A 25,173-nucleotide genomic window follows, 5' to 3' on the forward strand; every position below is an offset into this window, starting at 1 on the left:
ATATCTATACAAAAAATTATTATAACTAAAATAAATTTAACAATAAGAAAAGAAGTTCTGTAATGATAAATTTAATTTATTTTTATAACATAAATATATGATAAATTTGATTCAGCTAGTAATAAATTTTTACATTCTTATAAGTTATCTTTATAAATTATAATAATATACATTTTATATTTAAAAAATAATTTTATCTTTCTTCACTTCTCTAAGTTGAAGCTTATAATGTCTATTTTTACTTTCTCTTATTAATTTTTTTTATTCATGTTTTTTTTTTCATTTATCTCTTTATCCTCTTTATGATATTATATTTAATTATTAACAAAAATGAGTTATATATTTTTAATTTATTTTCATTATATATTTACTAAATTCATTAATTATATAAAATTATTATCAAAAGATAAATTTTATATTTTACTATAAAATATATATTTTGAATATAATTCATGCTATTATCCATAATATTATTATTTTTAAGATTAAAATACATTAGTTAGACAGTTTACAACATACTTTTTTATGGATCTAAGTATTTTTTAACTTACTTGTCTTATTTAGTATTGAACCAAACATATTTTACTTTATAGGTCACTTCATATTTTCTGTTAGTAGTACTTTCTTTTACGATAGAATGTAACAATTTCCCTCTTATGCGTTCATATGAAGTCGCAAATAACCAAATAAAAATGTTTACAAATAAAAAAACCACAATAGTTTTATTGAAATCTTACCTGAATAAGAAATTTAGCATAAAAAAATTGTAACAAAATAAATTGAAAAAGTGATAAAAAAAAGGACTCTGCCTAAAATGGAAAAACAACTTGTACAATTGTCAACATATTGGCCACTATCAACTCAGCTGGGAATTAGTCCAAATGTCACCTTCTCCACTTATACATTAGACTAAAACTTAACAACAAAAAATGATAACATATAAATTGTCATAAATTAATTTATCTAACTTATTAATTGCTTTACTAACTTGTCACCAACCTAAAACTTTATTTTAGGTTATTTAATTTGGACACGAGATTATCTGAACCTAATTAATTGAAAAATATTCAAGAAGTATAAATATAACCTATAAACACCTCGAGGCAATGTATAATATTTGGACAAGAAATTGTGGGTTTAATTTTTGTAAAATTACCGTAAAAGATCAAAATAATAAAATAGTACATTATGTAAATTATAATAAGCTAATTAAGTAAAATATGTTACATACAACTTACATAATGAGTAATAATTTATTGATGATAGTATAGCTTAAAAAAAAAAAATAACAGCTCACTTGTTTTGATCCATTCTCACAAATTTATTAAACAATTTGAGTCTAACAAAAATTTGAATAGGCAACATAAACTTTTTGTTAAAATGAACTTCTCTCCTATTTTTTATTGATAAAATATGTATATTGATTTTAAACATGTTACACAAATTATATTTAAGTTGGATAAAACTGAATTTTGAGTTTTATATTTGTAACATATTAAGAGAAATTAAATTTTATTATTTTTAGTTTAGTTTTACCAAAAACTTACCTATCACATCTTATTTTGTTTCAACTATTTAATTAATCAATTTATTAATCTAAAATGTTCTTACTTTATTTTTATAAAATTTAAATAATTCAACAAATTAAAAATTCAAATAATCTATATTTTTTTTTATCAAACAATTTACTTTTTTAGAAACAAAATATAATAAAAATATTAAACAAATCAACATCAAATAAACTTTAAGAGATAAAATCAGAAAGTCCAATATATACATCATGATAAATGTTCTAACAAACAATATATAGTAAATATTAATATATTTAAGTAATATTCAATTATAATTTGATCAATATTATTTTATTTAGAGGTAAGTGTACACACACATAATATTATGAGCATACATTAATATACAAGTAATACAAAAATAGTTCAAATATTTTATTATTCTTATTGAAAGCTATTTTATTGTTAAGAGTTAAAAATTACATTACTAATACCAATTGTCAAAATATTATTAAAATCTTCAAATTAAAATTCTTTTGAAAAGATAAATTCCTTTTACTTTAATAAATTTTCATCAAATAATTTTATATATATATTTTTTTCTCCTTTTAATTTTTCAAATTTAAATATATTAAAGTCCATAACTCATCTCTATATCACACTCATAGGCCATACTTTAATTTTTTTTTAACTTTAATAATTTATTTTTGTTTGTTGTATGAATTGACTTTAGAATTGATTATTCAATTCTTATTTTAGTTAAAATAAATATTATTTATGAATCATGATATAGATTATTAATATTATCATGTAATTTGTGAAAATCATGTGTTCAGTAGAAAGAGTTGACCTAAAAGATAAACGTAAATGTTCAAAGTTTGAGAGTGTTTTGAAAGATGTTTAAAACTGGATGGGCAAAGATCTGAAATTGATCGAAAGGTAGAGTCGTAGTAGAGGCAGTCACGTCTGGTTCGTCGATTGGGGGCGTAAACTCTCGAGACGTGGAACCCACGGCGAGAGTTATAGAGAAGTCAAGCTGCTGGAGAGATTCAGGAGAGAGAGAGAGGAGAGGGTTTAGAGACTAGGAGAGAGATATAGAAAGAGAAGCGTTAAACAAGGCGGGGGAGAGGTCGTCTTAAAACAGCCTCGTGAGAGAAGATAGAGAAAGAGCTGGTCGTCTTCGTCGTCTTCGTCTCCTTCATTGCTACATTTTCAACCTAAGTGACCTTTTCTAGGTCAACATACGAACTTATACACGAATACAATTAGTAGAAGGAAAGTTCAAAGCAATTAGCTAGATCAATCAGCCTGATCTTCTTGCTATCATCCAATCATTGTCAGCGCTTACTTGTGGATTATGCAAATTACAAATTGCTATCTCACATCCTTGCTTGTTCTGTAGTTGGATTTTGGATTTCCGGTTTGAGAATTTGAGGGATTGAGTTCGTAGATCCATTTTTTGATCGGCCGGATAGAGGGAGGGAGGAGAGTATTTGGATGACAGATTATAGCTGGCCGACGCCTGATTAAAAATAGAAAACAATGAAATGGGTATCATTGCTTAAGGACTTCAGGGAAAAGGTCGGTCTCTCACAATCAGCGTCTACATCATCCCTTTCATCACCATCTACACCTCCATCTGCTTTATCGTCTTCGTTGAACCAAGAAAGCAATGTTTCGATCAATCAAGAGTTCGTCTCGTCATTTAATTCCAGGTTCGTCTTTCCTACACTATGCCTCCTCTTGCTAAAGATGCACCATACATTGTTAGGGTTGACTTATTTCGGCTTGGCTACACACGGCTGAACTTATTTCTATTGTTTCGAGTTCCACACAAGCATTTCTGAAGATAGTGAGATCACCAGATTTGTTCAATCTGATATTCATTTCTTTGAAATCAGTATCAATAATCATGGATTTCGATATTGATTCATTAACAGTATTGTTTCTAATCAGTTCATGGAATGTTAAAGTACATGCTGCTTTGGTTTCTTACTCAATAAGCAAAGACCTTTATTGATACAAGCTAGTCAAATTCCATGCTTTTGTGATCTTAGGTTTCAGGATTAGGGAGATTGGTTCTAGTTTTTTTTCCTGTTAATTAATTGATATCAATACGCCTGGTCTTCTGTGGGATGGAATAAAGGGAGAAGTATGAATTTATCATTTTTCTAGATATGAGGTGTGAAGAAGATGAACTCCTTCAATAGTGTATTTTTCTTAGGAATAGTGAACCATGCTAAACAACTAAATCCTGAAGGAAGCTGTATGATGGAAAAAATTCAACGCTATTAAGGGCATGGAATTCATAGGAGAGACACTGATGTGATTCTAGAAACGTAAAGTGTATCAGTCTTTTCCCACTACATCTTAATTAGAATTTAATTTGATGTGTAGTTTCGGCTGAATCAGGTTATTAGATCTATGTTTCAAGGCAATTGCAGTTATTTAAAGAAGATTTGCTGAACTGTTTACGACCACACTTATTGCCGAAATGTGATCTTCTTAATAAAGAGCTGCAATACTTTCACAATATGTGGTTTTAGTGGAGTTGACAGATTACAGGTTATGTTGTCTAGAAAGGGTAGTGTCGGCTTATGTCTCTTAGCTTTATGTCTCTTAGCTTTGTATACCTTCTTATGCTGAGAACACATGTTCAATCTTCAAGTCTAATTTGGGAATCTTCAGTCGCAAGTGAAATATATGCCTTTTCTCCCAACTTCACTGATAGAATGTTTTTTCTTTAGATGTGATTACACGCTTCATATTTTAATTATTCTTCATGCTTACAATATTTTCAGGATTGTACCACAGAGGAATTGTAAATTATGGTTGCAATGTGGCAAAATTCTTAATATAGATCTAAATTGTGCATATTTTAGTACCCACAGAGGAATTGTAAATGTGGTTGCAATGTGGCAAAATTCTTACTATAGATCTGAATTTTGCATTTAGTTGTTGTTAAGATGTATTTATCTCATATCAAAAGTTCTCTTGCTAAAAAGTTTGATTCTTTTTCTTATAGAGAGGCTTCTTTGAAATCTCTCACTTACTACATGCTTCAATTTTCATTCAAAGCAGAGACAGCAATGTATTGGAATTGGAATTCAAGAGATATTGGGAGGACTTCCGATCATCGTCTTCTGAGAAGGTTCATATTTAAATTTCCATTAGTTCCTATTCTGCAGTTTTTGTTTTGTGCACAATCTAGCAACAATTGTTTTCTCCTATTTCCCACTCTTTTCCTTCTCTCTATATCGGTCAATAAGAAAGGGGTGTTTTAGTGGATTTGCAGGTACTAATTATGTTCCTTTGCATGCAGGAGAAAGAAAATGCCCTGAATATGACTGTGGACAGATTCTGTAGATTAATAAAGCAACACACAAATGTAGCTCAAGTAATTACCATGTATGACAAGCATTCTTCAATTTTCTAGTTGATCTACAATTGCTGATTGTTTATAAATATAATAATCTATTGTTTATCTTGCTTTTTCAAAATAAGGGGATATTACTGACTATTAATGCATTCCTACAATGCATTGGAAGTTTGACCAAAATATCCTTTTGATCAAAATTTATTTGTGTTTTAGTTCAGTTTGGTGATAGTTTCGGCAAGTGCTTTATGTCCATTCATTATTTTATTTGTGTGCTTTACTTTGATGTTAATTGTTGGAATTCTATGTCACGTTAATGAAAACATGGAGTGTTTATTATCCACTTATTTTGGGACATGAAAAATGTGTAATGTGGCTACATATTTTGAAACAAGGGGAGGATTGTTTATGAGAAAGATGTACGACATATTGCCCTTTCTAGTTGTGTAGAAAATGAAATGGCCATTGCCAATAGTTATAATATATAGCAATGCTGATAGACATATTTTTCAACATTTCTTCCTATTTTTCTCCCATAGTTGTTTAATTTTGATTGCTACAATGTTAATACATTCTAGTTAAGTTGTATGATTCTTTGGATGTATTTCGGAACGTCACACATGTTTTTTTAATGTTATTTGCTTTATTTATTTGTAAATTGTTACTTAAAAGCTGCTCAATTGTCATGCATGTATTATCTATTTGCTTCATTATATCTCAGAAGCATAGGCATGACACGCATTTTAAAAATCCTTTGTTACCCATCTATCAAGGGAAGGCTCTCATGCATATATATTTTATGACCAATGTAGGTGTCATATGAATACAAACCTTCATATATATATTTCCATTCACATATACCATTACCTCCTCTCTCTATATCATTTGCATATGTTGTATCTATTCATTCAATCCAATTTCACACAGACCTGCTTTTTAATGCACCAATTCTTCTACCGTATTCAATATTATTACATGTAGATCTCTTGTGTGTGTTACACTTTAGCCTTGCTCCTTTAATTTGCGGTGGTGATTAGGGGAGCATAATTTATAATATGCACTTATTCTAATGACTTTGTTTTGGACTACATCAAGTGGGTGGGAATGAATTAGAAGCACCGCCATATTTCTTCATTTCTAGTATTTCCTGCTTGTTAAGTTGTAAAGTATGTTGTGGTATTTTGTTTTGTGCCTACTTAAGTGAAGTGATTTTGGTTGCAAAATAAATCTCCAATTTAATTTGTTACGAAATATGTATACCAAAAACATAAATTAGGATTTGAAGTTTGTTAGGATGCTCAAATTAGGATCCAATGTTCAGTTTCATTCCAAATAGGATTCAAAGTTTGAAAATAGTTCAAATGAAGACTTAAACTGACAAACACTGTTTAAAAACAGGACTCAAAGTTCGAGAAAATTCAATTGAAAACTCAATTGTACACTCAATGTTCAAACTAGGGATATTAAAGGTAGGTTATATCTATTTAAATGGAGTGTATGTTTATGATTAACAATGAATTTATTTGAACATTTTTCAAACTTTGTGTGTCATGTTTAATGGAACTAAATATCAGGTTCTGATTTGAACATTTTGCTAAACTTCATGCCCCAGTATGTGGGTTAGACATAAAATGTACCATTACGTTATTTAGATATTTATTTTTTATTTAATATTTTTATAAATATCTTCATATGATAAGATAACTTGAAAATCCACATAATACATATTGTTTGCTTGCCAAACAACCCCTAGAATTTGGGTTAGTTGTTTAGCTATTAGTCTTTTTTGGTGGGCTTACCAAGTAGCATGATTAACTGAGTATATATACCTAATTCTCAGGTTAGTTGAAACACACATTTTTTCTTTTGTCCTGGGAAGAGCACTGGTTACCGACATTGATAAATTGAGGATTAGTAGCAAATCAAGGTCTTTGGAAGCAAGGAAGGTGTTACTTTTTTTCTCAGAAGCTAGTGAGGTGGGCTGTTATTATTATACTTTCTTGTAAATTATCCCAATGTATAAGAAATCTCATTGTCTAACATTTGGATGTATCCTGCAGGATGGCCTCAAACCTGGCACAAATTTGTTATTTGCAGTGGAAATGCTTGTATATGGGGTACAATTATGAACCTATCCCTTTAGAATTCATATTAAGTCTAATAGTCTTATATTGCATTACATTTAAGCTGAATGCTTCAACATATCGTTTTCACCTGTTCTACTTGTCTGCTTAAATAACTTTGATTTGTGTCCAATTTATGTTTATTTATTGAAGGGGCCCTCAAGGGATGGGATACTACAAGTTGACTCTAGTAGAAGTGGTTAGGAAGGATGTGGTTTCATGTATAATTGTATACATAGGAAACATTACCCTTTTATGAGTTACACAGAAACATGACTTGTGTAGCTGACCCAATTAATTTGAGGATAAATTTAGTACTTTCTTTACGTCCAAGTTATGAATGGGTATATAAGCAAAGATATGGAAGAAATAGCAGCACTTGGTTAATATCTTTTCATGTTTTGATGTGAAATCATTTTTTCTTTGGTTGTTTCGTTCGCTTCCTTTGAAGTCATTCTTCAATGATTCAGATGGGAAGTCATCTAACTTGATTCTGCGATCCTAATGATATGGTGGTTATACTTTCTACAGCCTGTGGACAAACAATCCCTCCTTGACTCAGGGATACTCTGCTGCCTCATCCATATTCTTAATGCTCTTCTGGGTCCTGATGGAGGGATTCAAAAGATGGATGGCAAACCAGAGAGTTTGCCAGTAAGCGGGACAGAAGATGATCTCGATACTTCCCATGTCCGCCGGCTTGAGGTGCATTCTCATTCTTGTGCTTAAGATTTTTTTTTTCCTTTGCTTTGTTCAAATATTTAGTAATTTATCATGTACTGGAGCATAAATTTATTTAATCTTTTTACGATTCTCATTTTATCATCTGTTCCTGAGCTTTATTGTTTGTAATTATTTATACGGTTGACGCGATCAATGCATTTACTGAAGTATTAATGAAAATTTTACTGTAAAAACAATTTTTAATTTATTTTTTTGCTGGAAAATCTCTCGATTTTGCTTTAAAATATTATTACCTTCTATGCCTGGTACCGCATTGAACTTTTTGTTATGTATCTGAAAAGTTTTTTGGGATTATCAGTCATATTTTTTTGTTCAATACTGCCACTCTAAAAAACCAAATGCAGTACTGCTGGTAATAAGACCAGCTACAAGTATAAAAAAATGTCTTCAGGCTTAATGCCTGCCTATTTCTGGCTAGGGTATTCTCCTTTTTCAAGAAATCAATTTTATCTGTGTGAACTACTTATATAGAGGAAGGCTAGAAATTGGAATTAGAGCTCGAAATTTGCATTTTTGGAATTATGGCATAAAAATTCTTATGAACCATTTGGAGATTGAAATTCTATCAATTGTGCAAATCAAAGCTCATGTAATGCAGCCTCTGAAAATATGCTAATGTAGAGAAATTTATTATACAAAATAAAATGGTCGAGCCATGATTTTGTTTTCATGTGCAAAGTTCAACTGACTTTATAACATAGTATGAAGGTTTCGGGGATAGTCATGCATTTTTTTTTTCTAGTTTCCTGTACACAAAACAAACTGTTAACCAAATCTAATTATATATAATTTTAATGTTCTATGTTCACAATATACTTCTAAGCTTCCAACCTAGTGTCTTCATTGAGAACTTGACTTATCACTTTCATAACTTGTGTTATCACTTAATTGTCTTACTACTTTCATAACTTGTGTTATCACTCTCGTAACTTGACCTATCATCTAATTGTAAGTTAGTTTGATACATAATTGAGTAAATCACTTAATTCATTCAATAGAGCCATGTGCTAGATTTTAAGTCAACTTAACTTTACTTAATAGTTAATACTAAACACTTACTTTGCTAAATTATACATAAAATTAGATTTGCAAAGTATTTGATAATATTTTATACTAGGTTACTTAAAATTCAATATTTATTTTATTCCTTCTTTCAAAAATATATATATTTAATATTTAAGTTTTAGTGTTCAGTTTGCAACACTTAATTTACAATTTTGCTCAAACATTCCTTTAATTAGTACTTTCTTAATTGAGCTAATTTGATAATAGAACTGAGTAAACAACTTATTTCATCAATTAAAGCTGAAAATAGATATTGTATTTTAAATCAACTCATCTTAATTCCTAGAAAAAACACTCAACTGAACTTGATGTTGAACACACAAATTTGCTGAGTTATAATAGAATTAAATATGTAAATGATTTTTCATGATATTTTATACTACTGTACTTCATTTATTTTAATTAATTTTCAATTTTATAAAACAACCCTTTCATGCACAAAGAAGACTGCAATTTAACTTGTCTGTTAGTTTAAAAGCAATTCAGTGCATGGAAGGATGTGTGTAATAATTATTATATGTCATAAGGCCCAACTAGAAAATGTTAGATCAGTTTTAGGAGATGACGAGTGAAATCTGTAACATTTCCACAACATGGGACCTAATTACTTTGTACTTGCAATTGTGTAAATAAATAGCTCTAAATTTGGGAAGAGTTTGTTGAATCATCCTTTACTATTGCAGATAGAAGGCAGTGTTGTACATATCATGAAAGCATTAGCTAGTCATCCTTCAGCTGCACAGAGTTTGATTGAAGATGACTCCATGCAGTTGCTTTTCCAAATGGTTGCCAATGGATCTTTGTATGTTTTCTCTTTATACAAGGAAGGTCTAGGTTCCTTGCACACAATTCAACTTCATCGACATGCAATGCAGGTAGGCACGCTATCAGTTGCTGATCTGTTTACACAGACAAGATTTCAAGAAGTCGTGTTAGCCTGCATAACCTTACTGCTACCTCAAATTTGTTCTTTCAGATACTTGGGCTACTTTTGGTAAATGATAATGGGACCACAGCAAAGTATATACGCAAGTTTCATCTGGTATGTTATCACGTTTGTATGCAATTAGTTTATTGAGCTGGAAGCAAGTATTTTGTAATTTAAATTTATTTTGATTGTACGTATAATAGCTGCTATGTTTCCTGTAATTTTCATGCTACACATATCCACTTGTTACTTGTTAAGCATCAGGCATCTGCAGCTATGTTGTTATCTGTCTTTTCCCTTTTAACAGTGGCATTCAAACTTTTATAGCATTGCACCGTGTGTTGTAGTGTTTTCTTTCTTATCTGGGCATATAAGGCATATATATATATATATATATACACACACACACGTGGTGGCTCTAATTTGTGATAACAAATCCATGCATTCTGCATTTTTCTACCTACTCATTTTCTAGTTGTTTATCTTTTGGCTAGCAAGTGGATTATTGGTTATTTTATGATCCCACCAGTATGAACAAGGCATATGATCTTAATGTACACATCTTTGATTTCTTCTAACTACTGGAATCCTGCTAAATATCTTGTTATGTGTACTATGTTTTTTTTTGTTATAACATGTTAATGCTTGTGTGTGTTGTTCAATAAACCAACGCCTTTACTATAGTACAGTAAATGTCAGTTGTATTCTACAGCAGAGTGTCTCACTTTTGAATGCAGATAAAAGTGTTGCTGTTGGCTATTAAAGATTTTAATCCTGACTCTGGTGATCCTGCTTACACTATGGGAATTGTGGATCTATTACTTGAATGTGTCGAATTATCATGTAGACCTGGTAATATGTGTATTAAATTCATTAATTTCACACAAAAGTGCAAAATTACTGTTTGTTCATTTTACCTCAAGAGTCCACACAGTTTTTGATTAATCCATGTACATCTTAACTGATTTCATTCTCACTTTTTTTGTTTTATTTTAATTTCAAATATTTGTGATAATTCTTCATGCAGAGGCTGGTGGTGTCAGGCTTAGAGAAGACATTCATAATGCCCATGGATACCACTTTCTTGTGCAATTTGCTTTGACTCTTTCTAAGCAAAGCATGTCAGCAATCCATTGCAAGCCATACTCTGAATCTAACTCGACTTCAGATGGCTTAGATTTGTCAGCTGATGTAAATGGAATGGTGTTAAATGAAAACGGTGAGGATATTGCTGCAGAAGGCCTATCACCAGTGTTATCTAGGCTGCTTGATGTTCTTGTTAATTTAGCTCAAACTGGTCCGGCTGACACTACAGCATCCGTGGGGAACAAGGGGTCAAAAGGTTCCCATGGTAAGTCTGCTGGACACAGTAGAAGACATACATCATCTTTTGAACGAATTGTTGACACAGTTTGGGAGAAAGAAAACAACAAAGTTAAGGACCTTGAAGCTGTCCAGATGTTGCAGGACATTTTTCTCAAGGCTGATAGCAGAGAGCTACAGGCAGAAGTTTTAAACCGAATTTTCAAGATATTTTCTAGTAATCTGGAAAATTACAAGTTATGCCAGGAATTGCGAACAGTGCCACTCCTTATTCTGAATATGGGTGGTTTCCCATGGTCTTTGCAGGAAATAATTTTGAAAATTCTTGAATATGCAGTAACTGTTGTAAATTGTATACCTGATCAAGAATTGCTTTCACTTTGCTGTCTGCTGCAGCAGCAAATAATGCCTGAATTGAAGCACACTATTCTTGCTTTCTTTGTGAAACTTTTATCATTTGATCAACAGTACAAGAAAGTTTTGCGAGAAGTTGGTGTGCTAGAGGTGTTGTTGGATGACCTTAAGCAGCACAAGTTTCTCTTGGGCACAGACCAATTTGGCAGTGACCCATTTGAGTGGAATTCAAGCTCAAGCAGCTTCAAGAAGCACCTGGACAGCAAGGATACCATTCTTTCTTCTCCCAAGTTATTAGAGTATGGTTCTGCAAAGTTCCCAATTTTTGAGGTTGAAGCTACTATTTCTGTTGCATGGGATTGCATGGTTTCCTTGATAAAAAAGGCAGATGCTAATCAATCAGCATTTCGATTGGCAAATGGTCCAACCATTCTTCTCCCTTTCTTAGCATCTGATGTTCACCGTCAAGGGGCCCTCCGAGTATTCTCATGTTTAATTATTGAAGATGTTGCACAGGTTTGTTCTTGTTAATAACAATATTGAGCTCACCTTTTAGGATGGACATTTTTTTTATGCTCACTTATGTAAGTGTCTTAATTTTAATTTGAGCGTAGAAATTGTTAATGTATGTTATAATTTTAGTTAAAACATATAGTATAAAAAAGTCCATGAGGTGTTCATTAGTTATTCATTTATTTCTATTTGTGACTTTAAGCACCACAGGTATTTGTTTTAGGCTGTTTTCCAAACTAGTTGAGTTGACATGCTTGATGTGCTGGTCATGAATAGGCACGAAATATGTGGACTCGGAATGCAACCAATTATTTGTAATGTTTTTTAATGTATTTTTTTTATGTCTTATCAGGCTCATCCGGAAGAACTGGGAGCACTTGTTGAAGTTCTGAAAAGTGGCATTGTTACAAATGCTACGGGGTCTCAGTATAGACTATTAAGTCATGCAATATGCGACACTTTTGGTGCCTTGTGGCGCATTTTGGGAGTTAATAATTCAGCTCAGATGGTTTTTGGTGAAGCCACCGGTTTCTCGCTACTGCTAACCACACTCCACCATTTTCATAACGACGGAGAGCAGCTTGATCTTTCATCTTTAGTGTCTCGCATTAAAGTATTCACGTATCTGTTACGCATGGTGACTGCTGCAGTATGCAACCACTCAGTTAATCGAATGAAGCTGCACACAATCATATCCTCTCAAACCTTTTATGATCTTTTATTTGATTCTGGTTTGATTTGCACTGAGTATGAAAGGCAAGTTATACAGTTGCTAGTGGAACTTGCTCTTGAACTAGTCCTCCCACCATCTTTTACATCAGAGCTTGCATCTGATGTCACTGAAATTGGGTCAAATGGGTTTCTTTTACAAGCTCCAGCTGGAGTATTCACTCCTCATAATGAAAGGGTGTGCAATGCTGGTGCCATTAGGGTTCTCATACATTCATTACTGCTCTTCAGTCCTAGTGTGCAGTTGCAAGTGCTAAACCTAATTGAGAAACTTGCTCATGTTGGGTCCTTCAATCTTGAAAACCTCACATCAGTAGGTGAGCAATCCTCATTCATTCTTAATATTTTATTTTGACGACAAAGAAAATTTTCTTAACTTACTATTTACATGCAGGATGTGTCGAACTTCTGCTGGAAAAGATACACCCTTTCCTTTCTAGCTCATCACCGTTGGTTTCTCATGCTTTGAAGATTGTGGAAGTCCTTGGAGCATATAGGTAGATATACAGATACTGCATAGATTTTTTCCTTGAGATTTATCTTTGTTAAAATCCTCTGGATGTGGAATTGAAGTTCTAAACTGATTATTGCAGGTTATCAGCATCCGAACTCCGTGTCCTTATCAGATATGTTTTACAAATGAGGTTAACTAATTCAGGACATGTGCTTGTTGATATGATGGAAAAGTTAATTGTCAGGGAAGATATGGCTTCAGAGAATGTTTCTCTTGCACCATTTTTAGAGATGGACATGACAAAGCTGGGATATGCTGGTATACAGTTATCACTTGGGGAAAGATCATGGCCTCCTGTGGCTGGTTATTCTTTTGTATGTTGGTTTCAGTTCCGGAACTTACTGAAGTCACAGATAAAGGAAACTGAAACAAAAAAGGGAAGTGGGAAGACACAAGTACGAGGAGGGCAGTATCTACGTATATTTTCTGTCGGGGCAATAGATAATGCTAGCACCTTTTATGCTGAACTTTATCTTCAAGAAGACGGCTCTCTGACCTTGGCAACAAGTAACTCTTCCTCCTTATCGTTCTCAGGGCTAGAATTGGAGGAAGGGAGGTGGCATCACCTTGCAGTTGTTCATAGCAAGCCAAATGCTTTGGCTGGACTATTCCAATCCAGTGTTGCATATGTCTACCTTAATGGAAAGCTAAAACACACTGGGAAATTGGGATATTCTCCTTCACCCGTGGGGAAACTTCTGCAGGTAAACATAGGGACGCCAGTTACCTGTGCAAGAATTTCTAACTTGTCATGGAGACTTCGTTCTTGCTATCTTTTTGAAGAGGTTCTTACACCGGGTGCTATTTGTTTTATGTACATACTTGGAAGAGGATATAGGGGGCTTTTCCAAGATACAGATCTCTTGCAATTTGTTCCTATTCAGGCTTGCAGTGGGGGTAGCATGGCAATCATAGATTCATTAGAAACTGATTGGGCTTTAGTTTCTAACAGTCAAAGACCTGAAAGTGCCAGCAAACAAGCTAGTCCCATGGCAGATCGTAGCGGTATTGTTTGGGATTGGGAAAGACTCGGAAACCTGTCTTTACAACTCTCTGGGAAGAATCTCATATTTGCATTCGATGGGACCTCTACAGAATCTTTGCAAGCAAGTGGAACTTTCTCTTTGCTAAATCTAGTTGATCCCATGTCAGCTGCTGCTTCTCCTATTGGTGGTAAGTTTATACAATCCGCTACACAGTCCATTTCTCTCTAGATCGTATTTTCCATTTCTATGCTTCTCGGTCATGTTCTGAAATATGATTGAGAACAATGATTTCTTCTGGTCTGCTTGAAATTTGGAGAACATCACACTAATGGGTCCTAGTTTTTTTTCTTCCTTGTTCTAAGAAGTTGGGAGATAGTTATTGGAACTGATTAAGTTGTATATTGATACACTGGGCCTTGACCTTTCTTCTCATGGAAACTGTTATTTACTTCCACTCTCACTAAAAGCTTAAGCAAGCTCAACTTAGGTGTTACACCCAAAACTTATGTCAAGCTAATAATCCTCCTCATTCAACCTCCACCTGCATATGGATGGATAAACAGACCTATTAAAGTACATGAAAATTCATCTTAGGGATTATTAGGGCTATAATATAACCCAAGTATCTCTTTGGACTAAAGCTCTTATAGCATGTTAATTGACAACCTAGCTTTGAAGACGCAACTATTGAGAGGTTGGCCTGAACATAAGCATCTTTCATGAATTACAAACTTCTTTTGCTCTATCATCAGGAAACACAGTTAGTATTTCAATGAAGTTTCAATGGAAATTACAAGCATGTATGGACTTACAGGGAGTTTTATATTCATTTTCTTGATTCATGTATTTGTTTCTATATTTTATTTTATTTTTATTTTTTGAAAATGTCAACTTTTATTAAAAAAAAAAGTGCAAGATACGTTCAAACTTTACAAAGGGGAATGTATTTATTTCCATATTAATTCCTCTAGATAAAGATATGTTAAGTGGAAAGCCTCTCTTTTCAGTTCTCCAGTTATAGTGGAAAACTTGGCAAACAACAACATTGGTTCTCCAATTCCTGTTGAAAATCGGAGAATAGAACAATATAATTTCTCTTCTATGGCAATTCTCCTATCCTGAAAAGAAATATCTTATAGTTGCATGCCATTAATGTTTTTTCATTCTTCTACTTCTTCAGGAATACCTCGTTTTGGACGTCTTCATGGGGATATATACATATGCAGGCAATGTGTGATTGGCGATAGTATCCGACCTGTTGGTGGAATGGCTGTTATCCTTGCTCTGGTTGAAGCTGCTGAAACAAGGGATATGCTACACATGGCACTGAAACTTCTTGCTTGTGCACTTCATCAAAATCCTCAGAACGTCAAAGACATGCAGATGTTCAGGGGATACCATTTGCTAGCATTGTTTCTGCATCGCAAAATGTCACTGTTTGACATGCAATCACTGGAGATTTTTTTCGGTGTTGCTGCATGTGAAGCTTCATTTCCTGAATCAAAGAAATTTGAAAGTACTCAAAGAATTGTGTCATCTGCTGCGCCAGTTATTGGAACTTCATTTGAGGATCTTAGTTTGTCGAAGGTAGAAGAGGAATTTTCTTCAGTTGGATCTCAAGGAGACACAGATGACTTCTTTAATGCTAAAGATTCATACAATCATATCACAGAACTTGAAAATGCTGATATTCATGCTGAAACTCCAAGATGTTTAGTTCTGTCAAATGCAGATATGGTTGAGCATGTTTTATTAGACTGGACATTATGGGTAACAGCCTCGGTTTCTGTTCAGATTGCATTACTAGGTTTTCTTGAGCATCTAGTCTCCATGCATTGGTACAGGAATCACAATCTTACTATATTACGGAGAATGAATCTAGTTCAACATTTGCTGGTAACCCTACAGAGAGGTGATGTTGAGGTCATTGTCTTGGAAAAACTGGTTGTGCTTCTGGGAGTCATTTTAGAAGATGGCTTTCTTGATTTTGAATTGGAACATGTAGTTAGGTTTCTGATTATGACATTTGATCCACCTGAGCCTAAATCTCATAGTCCAATCTTGAGAGAATCCATGGGGAAGCACGTCATTGTGAGAAATATGTTGTTGGAGATGCTAATTGATTTACAGGTGACCATTGATTCAGATGAAATGCTCGAGCAATGGCATAAGATCGTCTCATCCAAATTGATCACTTATTTTCTTGATGAAGCTGTTCATCCAACTAGTATGAGATGGATCATGACTCTTCTTGGTGTCAGTCTTGTTTCTTCACCCACTTTTGCACTGAAATTTAGGACTAGTGGTGGGTATCAAGGGTTGGCACGAGTGCTTCCGAGCTTTTATGATTCTCCTGATATATATTACATTCTGTTCTGCCTGATATTCGGAAAGCCTGTTTACCCAAGATTACCTGAAGTGCGCATGCTGGATTTCCATGCCCTTATGCCAAGTGATGGAAATTATGAAGAGCTAAGATTTGTGGAACTGTTGGATTCCGTGATTGCTATGGCAAAGTCTACGTTTGAGAGGTTGTATTCACAATCAATACTAGCTCATCAATCTGGAAGCCTTTCCCAAGTTGCTACTGGTTTGGTGGCTGAACTTGCTGATGGAAATATTGATATGGCTGGAGAGCTTCAGGGTGAAGCTTTAATGCATAAAACCTATGCAGCACGGCTAATGGGCGGAGAGGCATCAGCTCCTTCTGCTGCTACTTCAGTTCTGAGATTTATGGTTGATATGGCCAAGATGTGCCCACCCTTCTCTGCTGTTTGCCGACGCGCAGATTTTCTTGAAAACTGCATTGACCTCTATTTTTCTTGTGTTAGGTTTGTTTTTTCCCCATTTTATAGGAGTATGACAATTACTTCTCAAATTGCTCACTAAAGATTACATCTATTTTCTATGTATTGCCTGATTTAGTTATTTCATGTTTTGCAGGTCTGCCCATGCTTTAAAGTTGGCAAAGCAACTATCTGTCAAGACAGAGAACAAAAGTTTGAATGTTCACGATGATGACCGTGATACTAACAGCTCTCAGAACAGTTTCTCTAGCTTTCCTCATGAACAGGAACAGAGTGTTAAAACTTCCATTAGTCTTGGAAGTTTTCCAAAAGCTCAGATCAGTACAAGTTCAGAGGATTTATCAATTGCTCCTAATACTGCAGCTGTTGATAAGATCAAGACTGGTGCTGCTACATCCAAGTGGGAATCAAACACACAAAAAGAAGAAGATTCAAATGCTCACATTGTTGACCAGCAATCTAGTGCTGCTTCCAGCATTGGTGATCTTAGCTTCTATGATATAAAAGATGGGGAGAATCTGGTTTACCAGGCTGATTCACAAAGGTCTGAATCTTTGGTTGCTTCTGACTCTACTATTACAAGGGAAAAAACTCCCTCCAGACTCCCACCCATGCCTGCTTCATCTCCAGTTGTTGCATTGAAGTCAGTGGGGAGTCCCGTTCAGGGAGAACTAAAGTATACACCAGCTCCTAGCACTTCTAATGAATCTTTTACTTACATGAGTGAATTTGACTCAGAAATGAAATCCAGCTCTCATGGACCATCTGATGCAAACACTAATTCTATTGTTAACCCCAAGCTGCTTCTCGAAGTTGATGATGTGGGCTATGGTGGTGGTCCCTGTTCTGCAGGGGCAACCGCTGTTCTAGATTTTGTGGCTGAAGTTCTTTCTGACTTTATGACAGAGCAGCTCAAGTCTGTATCAATGATAGAGAGTATTTTGGAAAGTGCACCTTTGTATGTTGATGCTGAGTCACTATTGGTTTTCCAGGGGTTGTGCCTGATTAGATTGATGAACTTTCTTGAACGACGCCTTTTACGCGACGATGAGGAAGATGAGACCAAGTTGGATAAGGGCCGGTGGACCTCCAACTTAGATGCTTTGTGTTGGATTATAGTTGATCGTGTCTATATGGGTGCTTTTCCTAATCCTGGTTCTGTACTCAGAACTCTGGAATTCCTGTTGTCTATGTTACAGTTGGCTAACAAGGATGGACGGATTGAAGGTGCAACTCCAACAGGAAAAGGACTTCTATCTATCACGAGAGGGACTAAGCAACTCGAGGCTTATGTACATGCAGTTTTGAAAAATGTGAACCGGATGATTTCATATTGTTTTCTTCCCTCATTCTTAACCTCCATAGGAGAAGACAATCTTCTTTCCCTAATAGGATTGCCAATTGATCATATGAGATCATCTTTAAACATTTCACAAGAAGAATGTGGTATTGACATTTGCACAGTTTTACAGTTGTTAGATGCACATAGGCAAGTCATATTCTGTCCCAGCAACCAGGATACTGATCTCAATTGTTGTCTGTGTGTAAATCTAATATCTCTTCTTCGAGACCAGAGGCAAAATGTGCAGAATATCACAATTGATATACTTAGGTATCTACTTGTGCATCGCAAGGTTGCTCTAGAAGATTTACTTGTCTCAAAACTAAACCAAGGGCCACAATTGGATCTTTTGCATGGTGGTTTTGACAAACTGCTAGCTGGAAGATTGTCAGATTTCTATATTTGGTTTCATAGTGCAGAACCGATTGTCAACAAAGTTTTGGAACAATGTGCTGCCATTATGTGGGCTCAGTACATTGCTGGATCAGTAAAGTTTCCTGGAGTACGAATAAAAGGCATGGACAGCCGGCGTAAGAGAGAAGTGGGGAGGAGATCACGTGATATTGCAAAGTTGGATCAAAAACACTGGGAACAGGTAAGTGAACGTAGATATGCACTTGAAGTCGTTCGTGAACTGATGTCTGCCGAACTAAGAGTTGTCCGCCAAGACAAGTATGGATGGGTGCTTCAATGTGAAAGCAAATGGAAAACACGTATTCAACAACTTGTGCATGAGCGAGGAATATTTCCAATGCATAGATCTTCCTTAAGTGAAGGTCCTGAGTGGCAACTTTGCCTCATTGAAGGTCCGTATAGAATGCGTAAAAAGCTAGAGAGGCCCAAACTGAAGATTGGTATGACCCATAAAGTTCTGAATGGGCAGTTTGAATGGGACAGCATGGAGCTTTCCAGAGAAAAAAATGAGAACAGTAATGATGCTTTGGCCGGTTCTCATAATTTTTCTGACTTGTTGACTGATGGTGTAAAATATGATTCCTTTGATGGCGAACCATATGAAGAACCAATGTTCAGAGAGTTGGAGAATGTCAGAGATGTAGCTTCAAGTAGGGTTGAATGGAATGATGATCCTACCAGTAGTTTAAATGATATGAGTCTTCATTCTGCTACTGATTATGGTATGAAATCTAGTACGGTATCCTTGTCTAAAGATGAAAGCTTACATGGAAGGTCTGCTTTAGGATCTCCAAGGAATCATTCTTCCCTTAAATCTGAAGAGGTAAAAATGGAGGATCAATCAGATAAGATGCTGAACGATAATGGTGAATACTTGATTAGACCTTATCTGGAGCCTTTTGAAAAGATCAAGCACCGTTATAATTGTGAAAGAGTTGTTGGTCTTGACAAACATGACGGTATATTTCTTATCGGGGAACTTGCTTTATATGTCATTGAGAACTTTTATATCAATAATTCTGGATGCATATGTGAAAAGGAAAGTGAAGATGACCTCTCCATGATTGATCAAGCTTTGGGAGTAAATAAAGACTTTTCTTTCAGTTCAGAATCACATCCGAAGTCGATTTCATCTGGTGGCGCGGCTACTAAAACCTATATTGGAGGAAGAGCTTGGGCTTACAATGGTGGGGCATGGGGAAAGGAAAAAGCCTGTAATAGCAGCAACATGCCTCATCTCTGGCATATGTGGAATCTTGACAGTGTTCACGAGATTCTAAGGCGCGATTATCAGCTGCGTCCTGTTGCAATTGAGTTGTTCAGCATGGATGGATACAACGACCTTCTGGTTTTCCACAAAAAAGAAAGGGAAGAAGTCTTCAAAAATTTGGTGGCTATGAATTTGCCAAGGAATAGCATGTATGTCATAGACTTCTGTTTCGTTTATTTTCCAAAAAAAAATCCCATTTCTGCAATCAGCTTCCATTTGTTAAATTGGATACTCATCCAATTTGTTCAAAATGCAACTTCCAGAATGCTTTTGCACTCTTCTTATCTTTGTGTTGAATATTTATTGGATCTGTCTCGCTGTACCATCTTCTTGAGAACTGTCTTGCTTGACTCTAATAAGTTTGTTGCTTCAAATAGATTGTGTTTTTGGCTCCGCTTCTATGGCCTCAGCATTAGTTTAATATATGTGATAGAGCACTATATTTTGTTACTGATATCTATAGTGTTTCTATTATGGAGTTAACTAACCCACTAATATCTGCTTTTGATTATCCTTGGATCAGGTTGGATTCTACAATCTCAGGGTTATCCAAGCAAGACGGCAATGAGGGAGGTCGTCTTTTCAAAATTACGGCAAGATCTTTCTCTAAGAGATGGCAAAACGGAGAAATCAGCAACTTTCAGTACCTCATGCACCTGAACACTCTTGCTGGACGTGGATACAGTGACCTAACTCAGTATCCAGTTTTCCCTTGGATTCTTGCTGACTATGAGAGTGAAATTCTGGACTTGTCGAATCCTACAACATTCCGTAGGCTTGACAAGCCTATGGGTTGTCAGTCATTGGAAGGAGCAGAAGAATTCAGAAAAAGGTTGGTTTGCACATTTTTAGATTTATTTTTATGCCAAAAGCATTTTCATATATATTTTTTCCATTTTTGGTAGATATGATTTAAAAATTAAATTGGATTTGCAGTTTCAATTTCATTTAGAATAGAATCGGAATGGGATCTAATTTTGGTTCCAATTAACTTGCTTGGTTGCTAGAACTAGTGAATTGTGAATTTTTATTTCGAGAAAATTGCAGTTTAAATATAAACTTCTTTAATATGACCAAATTCACCTGTGTACTGTTAAAGGAGCAGAATTACCTTCTAATTCCATTAATAAGGTGCAGAATCTACTCTCCTTTAAAATGATTATTGTTTCATTTTCCCTCTGTTATTTCTTCCAACCCTATCAACCTCTGTAATCCCTTGTTAATAAATTATTGACATTGACCCATTTAGCCTGGTTAACCCCTCTATTATTTCTTTTGGAGATTAAAGGGGGTTAACAGTATGGATATGGTAACAAGGATTAAGGTTTTTCATAAAGAATGGAGGGAAAACAAAACTGCCTTCAATCAGTGTTGCATCTTGTTAAAGGAATTCGAGTATCCTGCTCTCACATCATATCAACTTTTAAACTTCAAAGTGGCATCAGGAGCAGCTTCCTAACATTGCTTCCAAATGGGCTAAAGTGTTTGGGAAAACACAAAAAATACTTTATACTTGCAATGTTTATTAAAAACACGGCTTTCACTCATTTTATTTTTTATATCCACTTTTAAGAATAATGTTATATATAAGCATAAAAATTCTACATGTCTACCTATTTATGAGCTTGCTGGGGGACAGTGAAATAGTGATGAGCCTTGCATTAAAATATCCTTACTCTTGGCTTACATTACCCTTTTTTAACTTTTCTCTCTAAGGTACGAGAGCTGGGATGATCCAGATGTTCCTAAATTTCACTACGGTTCGCATTATTCTAGTGCTGGAATAGTTCTCTTCTATCTCATTCGTCTTCCACCATTCAGTACTGAAAATCAGAAACTGCAAGGTGGTCAGTTTGACCATGCTGACCGTCTGTTCAATAGCATAAAAGACACATGGTCCAGTGCCGCTGGACGGAGCAATACTTCAGATGTGAAGGAACTAATTCCAGAATTCTTCTATGCGCCTGAATTTCTGGAAAATCGGTTTAGTCTTGATTTGGGGGAGAAACAATCTGGTGAAAAGGTTTGTTAACACCTACACCCCTCCTTATATTCCTCTTTTAGTTATTTGCAGATTAATCTCTGTATGGAAAATTTCCTTTTCAATGACAAGAAACTTATTGTCACATCGGTTTGTTGTTTCAGGTAGGTGATGTTTTCTTACCTCCATGGGCCAAAGGCAGTGCCAGAGAGTTTATAAGGAAGCACAGAGAAGCATTGGAATCAGATTATGTTTCAGAAAACCTTCATCATTGGATTGACCTAATTTTTGGATATAAACAGAGAGGAAAGGTGTGTAATTTTTATGTTTTATGATTGCGTTTTTCCACTTTGTTCTTATTCAATCAATACTGCAATAGACAATAGATTATGTTGCGCTAGAATCAATAGTAAGGCATTCTAAAAGATGCAATTTATTTTCGTCTGGATTTGACAGGCTGCAGAAGAAGCTATAAATGTATTCTATCACTATACATACGAAGGAAGTGTGGATATAGATTCCATCACTGAACCTGCAATGAAAGCCTCAATTCTAGCTCAAATAAACAATTTTGGGCAGACACCAAAACAACTCTTCCAGAAAGCGCATGTTAAAAGGCGATCAGATAGAAAGCCTCCTCATCCCCTTAAACACTCATCTGATCTCATCCCACATGAGCTCCGGAAAACATCCTCTTCCATAGCTCAGATCGTTACATTCAACGACAAGGTTCTGTTGGCTGGAGCAAACAGCTTGCTTAAACCTCAAACTTACACCAAATGTGTCTCATGGGGTTTCCCAGACCGTAGTTTGAGATTCGTGAGCTATGATCAAGATAAACTTCTCTCCACCCACGAGAATCTACACGGAGGTAACCAGATTCAATGTGCGGGGGTTACCCATGATGGGCAGGTGTTAGTTACTGGTGCGGATGACGGTTTGGTTTGCGCCTGGAAAATTGTTAACGACAGTTTTAATACTCAAAGACGTTTGGTATTGGCAAAGGCACTTTGTGGACATACGGGTAAGGTGACTTCAATTCGTGTTAGCCAACCTTACATGATGATTGTGAGTGGTTCCGACGATCGAACCGTAATCATATGGGATCTTAGCTCGTTGGTTTTCATAAGGCAGCTGCCGGAATTCCCATCGCCAGTTTCGGCAATATACGTGAATGATTTGACAGGTGAGATTGTGACGGCTGCGGGTGTTATGCTAGCTGTTTGGAGCATTAATGGGGACTGTTTGGCTGTCATTAACACATCCCAACTTCCATCGGATTTCATAATTTCGTTGACGAGCTGCACGTTTTCGGATTGGCTCGATACAAATTGGTATGTAACGGGTCATCAGAGTGGAGCTATGAAAGTATGGCAAATGGTTCATTGTTCTGAGGAGGTGAGTACGCCGGTGAAGGCAATGGGAAGCTTGTCTGTTGTGGGATTGGATTTGGGTGAGAAAAGTCCTGAATATAGATTGATTCTGCGGAAGGTTCTAAAGTTTCATAAACATGCTGTCACTGCCCTTCACCTTACTAGCGACTTGAAACAATTGTTGTCGGGTGATTCTGACGGACATCTGCTTTCGTGGACATTACCTGATGAAAGCTTGAGAGGGAGCTTAAAGCTGGGGTGATATAATAACACCATAATCTCTACTACTCTTAAAAGATTTTAAGATATTTTCAAAGGAAAAAAATGTGAATTTCTCTCAATACGGGTCCAAGTCTATTATAATCTCTTAATACAACGGGACAGACAGAGAGAGGCATGTATGTACAAAGGGGGGTTTCAATTTTTGCACAGGAGAAAGAGAAGCTGGAGGACTTGGATTATTTTTTTTGTGAGGGGGTAGGAGGAAAAGGAAAGGGTTTGTATATAGTGAGGTATGAATATGTTATAATATTGTTATGATGTTGTTTAGCCGCAAGAATTGATGCATTGGATTTACCTTAGCCCCAGATTGATTGTGCATGCCATGCATTCGGCTGTTTTTTTTTTTGTTATAAATTTATATTCAGTAGATGATTGGTTGATTGATTGTGCATTTAGGAAGGAAATGGGTTTCCGGCAAGAAGTGCCTGCGAATTTGATTATGATAATTGTTGTTATTGGACTAATATTTTGATTGATATGGATATGTGGGTACCAGGTGGATCATCAATCCATTTATTAATAGTAATTTTGTTTGTTTATTATGTTTTGGGCTGCTCTTGATGGTAAAAAAAAAAGGGGCCAAAGCCTTCCTTGAAGGTTGGTTAGGTTATGGGCTGGGCTAAAAGAGGACAAAACTCCTGAGGTAACCAACCCTATCTAACCTAACCTTATTGTTGTTAGTGATGTGTATGAAATGGGTTGGTGATAATATAATAAGTATAATTGAATGGAAATGAAATGAAATGTTTGAAAAGTGAGAGTTTAGAAACCCAAAGAAAGAAAGAAAGAGGACAGAAGCAGAAACAACAGGACCACTCTACTATATGTGTATAATTAATTAAATAGAAGAGAGCCAGCCCTAGGTAGGTCTGCTTGTTGCTGCTGCTGGTCTCAGTTCTTTTAAAAGTGCTCAGACGGACAGCTTTGTATGTGTGGTACCTTTGACTAATTTCTCAATTTACTCATCATCATGTTACGTTAGCACAGTAATTCTAACATTTTTCACTTTAATAGTTAGGTTAGGGTTTAGGGTTAGTATATGTTGTGTTGTCTCTGGAGTAGCTGCTGTTGGTAGTAGAGTTAGTAGAGTTGGACATCGTATATAAACGTTTGTATTCGATTCGGACAAGTCGTGTTAGACTCTCAATTGTATCGTGTCTAAATCTTATATGTGTTATAACGTGTTTTAACCCACTCAAAATATTATAATTCACGGATTCTTTCGTGTCGTGTTATTCGTGTCGTACTAACTCGTGTTTAAATTTGTGTTTCGTGTTATTCCGACTAGATTTTGTTATTGTGTCTTGATATTTATGTTAATTATTTATTTATTTATATATATTAAATTATATTGTTAGTAAAACTTATAAAATATTATTATATTATTAAAGTTAAATTATTATTATATATTTTGATTGAATGTTTTAATAATAATTAAAATTTTAAAAGTAATATGTAAATTAATAAAAGCAATACCAATACCGAGATAATTACTATGAGACTCAAATTTTTATTCATATATTTATTTAATATTTATATTT

General features: G+C 35.0%; 1 protein-coding gene across 1 annotated transcript; it reads left to right on the plus strand.

The window, feature by feature from the left end:
- The first annotated feature begins 2,499 nt into the window (after positions 1–2,499).
- LOC124929260 (protein SPIRRIG-like) lies at positions 2,500–24,070 on the plus strand. The gene is made up of 19 exons (XM_047469576.1): positions 2,500–3,223; positions 4,590–4,659; positions 4,831–4,916; positions 6,725–6,860; positions 6,945–7,001; positions 7,539–7,712; positions 9,500–9,691; positions 9,793–9,858; positions 10,482–10,596; positions 10,772–11,937; positions 12,287–12,980; positions 13,058–13,160; positions 13,257–14,350; positions 15,344–16,994; positions 17,107–20,145; positions 20,520–20,828; positions 21,713–22,019; positions 22,142–22,288; positions 22,434–24,070. The coding sequence occupies exons 1-19, from the start codon at positions 3,051–3,053 to the stop codon at positions 23,610–23,612; spliced, it is 10,758 nt and encodes a 3,585-aa protein (XP_047325532.1). The 5' UTR covers positions 2,500–3,050; the 3' UTR covers positions 23,613–24,070.
- Positions 24,071–25,173: the final 1,103 nt, after the last annotated feature.

This window comes from Impatiens glandulifera, chromosome 3 (genome assembly GCF_907164915.1).
Source record: "Impatiens glandulifera chromosome 3, dImpGla2.1, whole genome shotgun sequence".
NCBI lineage: Eukaryota > Viridiplantae > Streptophyta > Magnoliopsida > Ericales > Balsaminaceae > Impatiens > Impatiens glandulifera.

Bases quoted from the DNA above. Each gene is read 5' to 3' on its own strand.
- LOC124929260 (XM_047469576.1), top strand. From the start codon at position 3,051: ATGAAATGGGTATCATTGCTTAAGGACTTCAGGGAAAAGGTCGGTCTC. The intron at 4,660-4,830 runs GTTCATATTTAA...CTTTGCATGCAG, and splicing joins GATCATCGTCTTCTGAGAAG to GAGAAAGAAAATGCCCTGAA. The intron at 7,002-7,538 runs GTACAATTATGA...TACTTTCTACAG, and splicing joins TGGAAATGCTTGTATATGGG to CCTGTGGACAAACAATCCCT.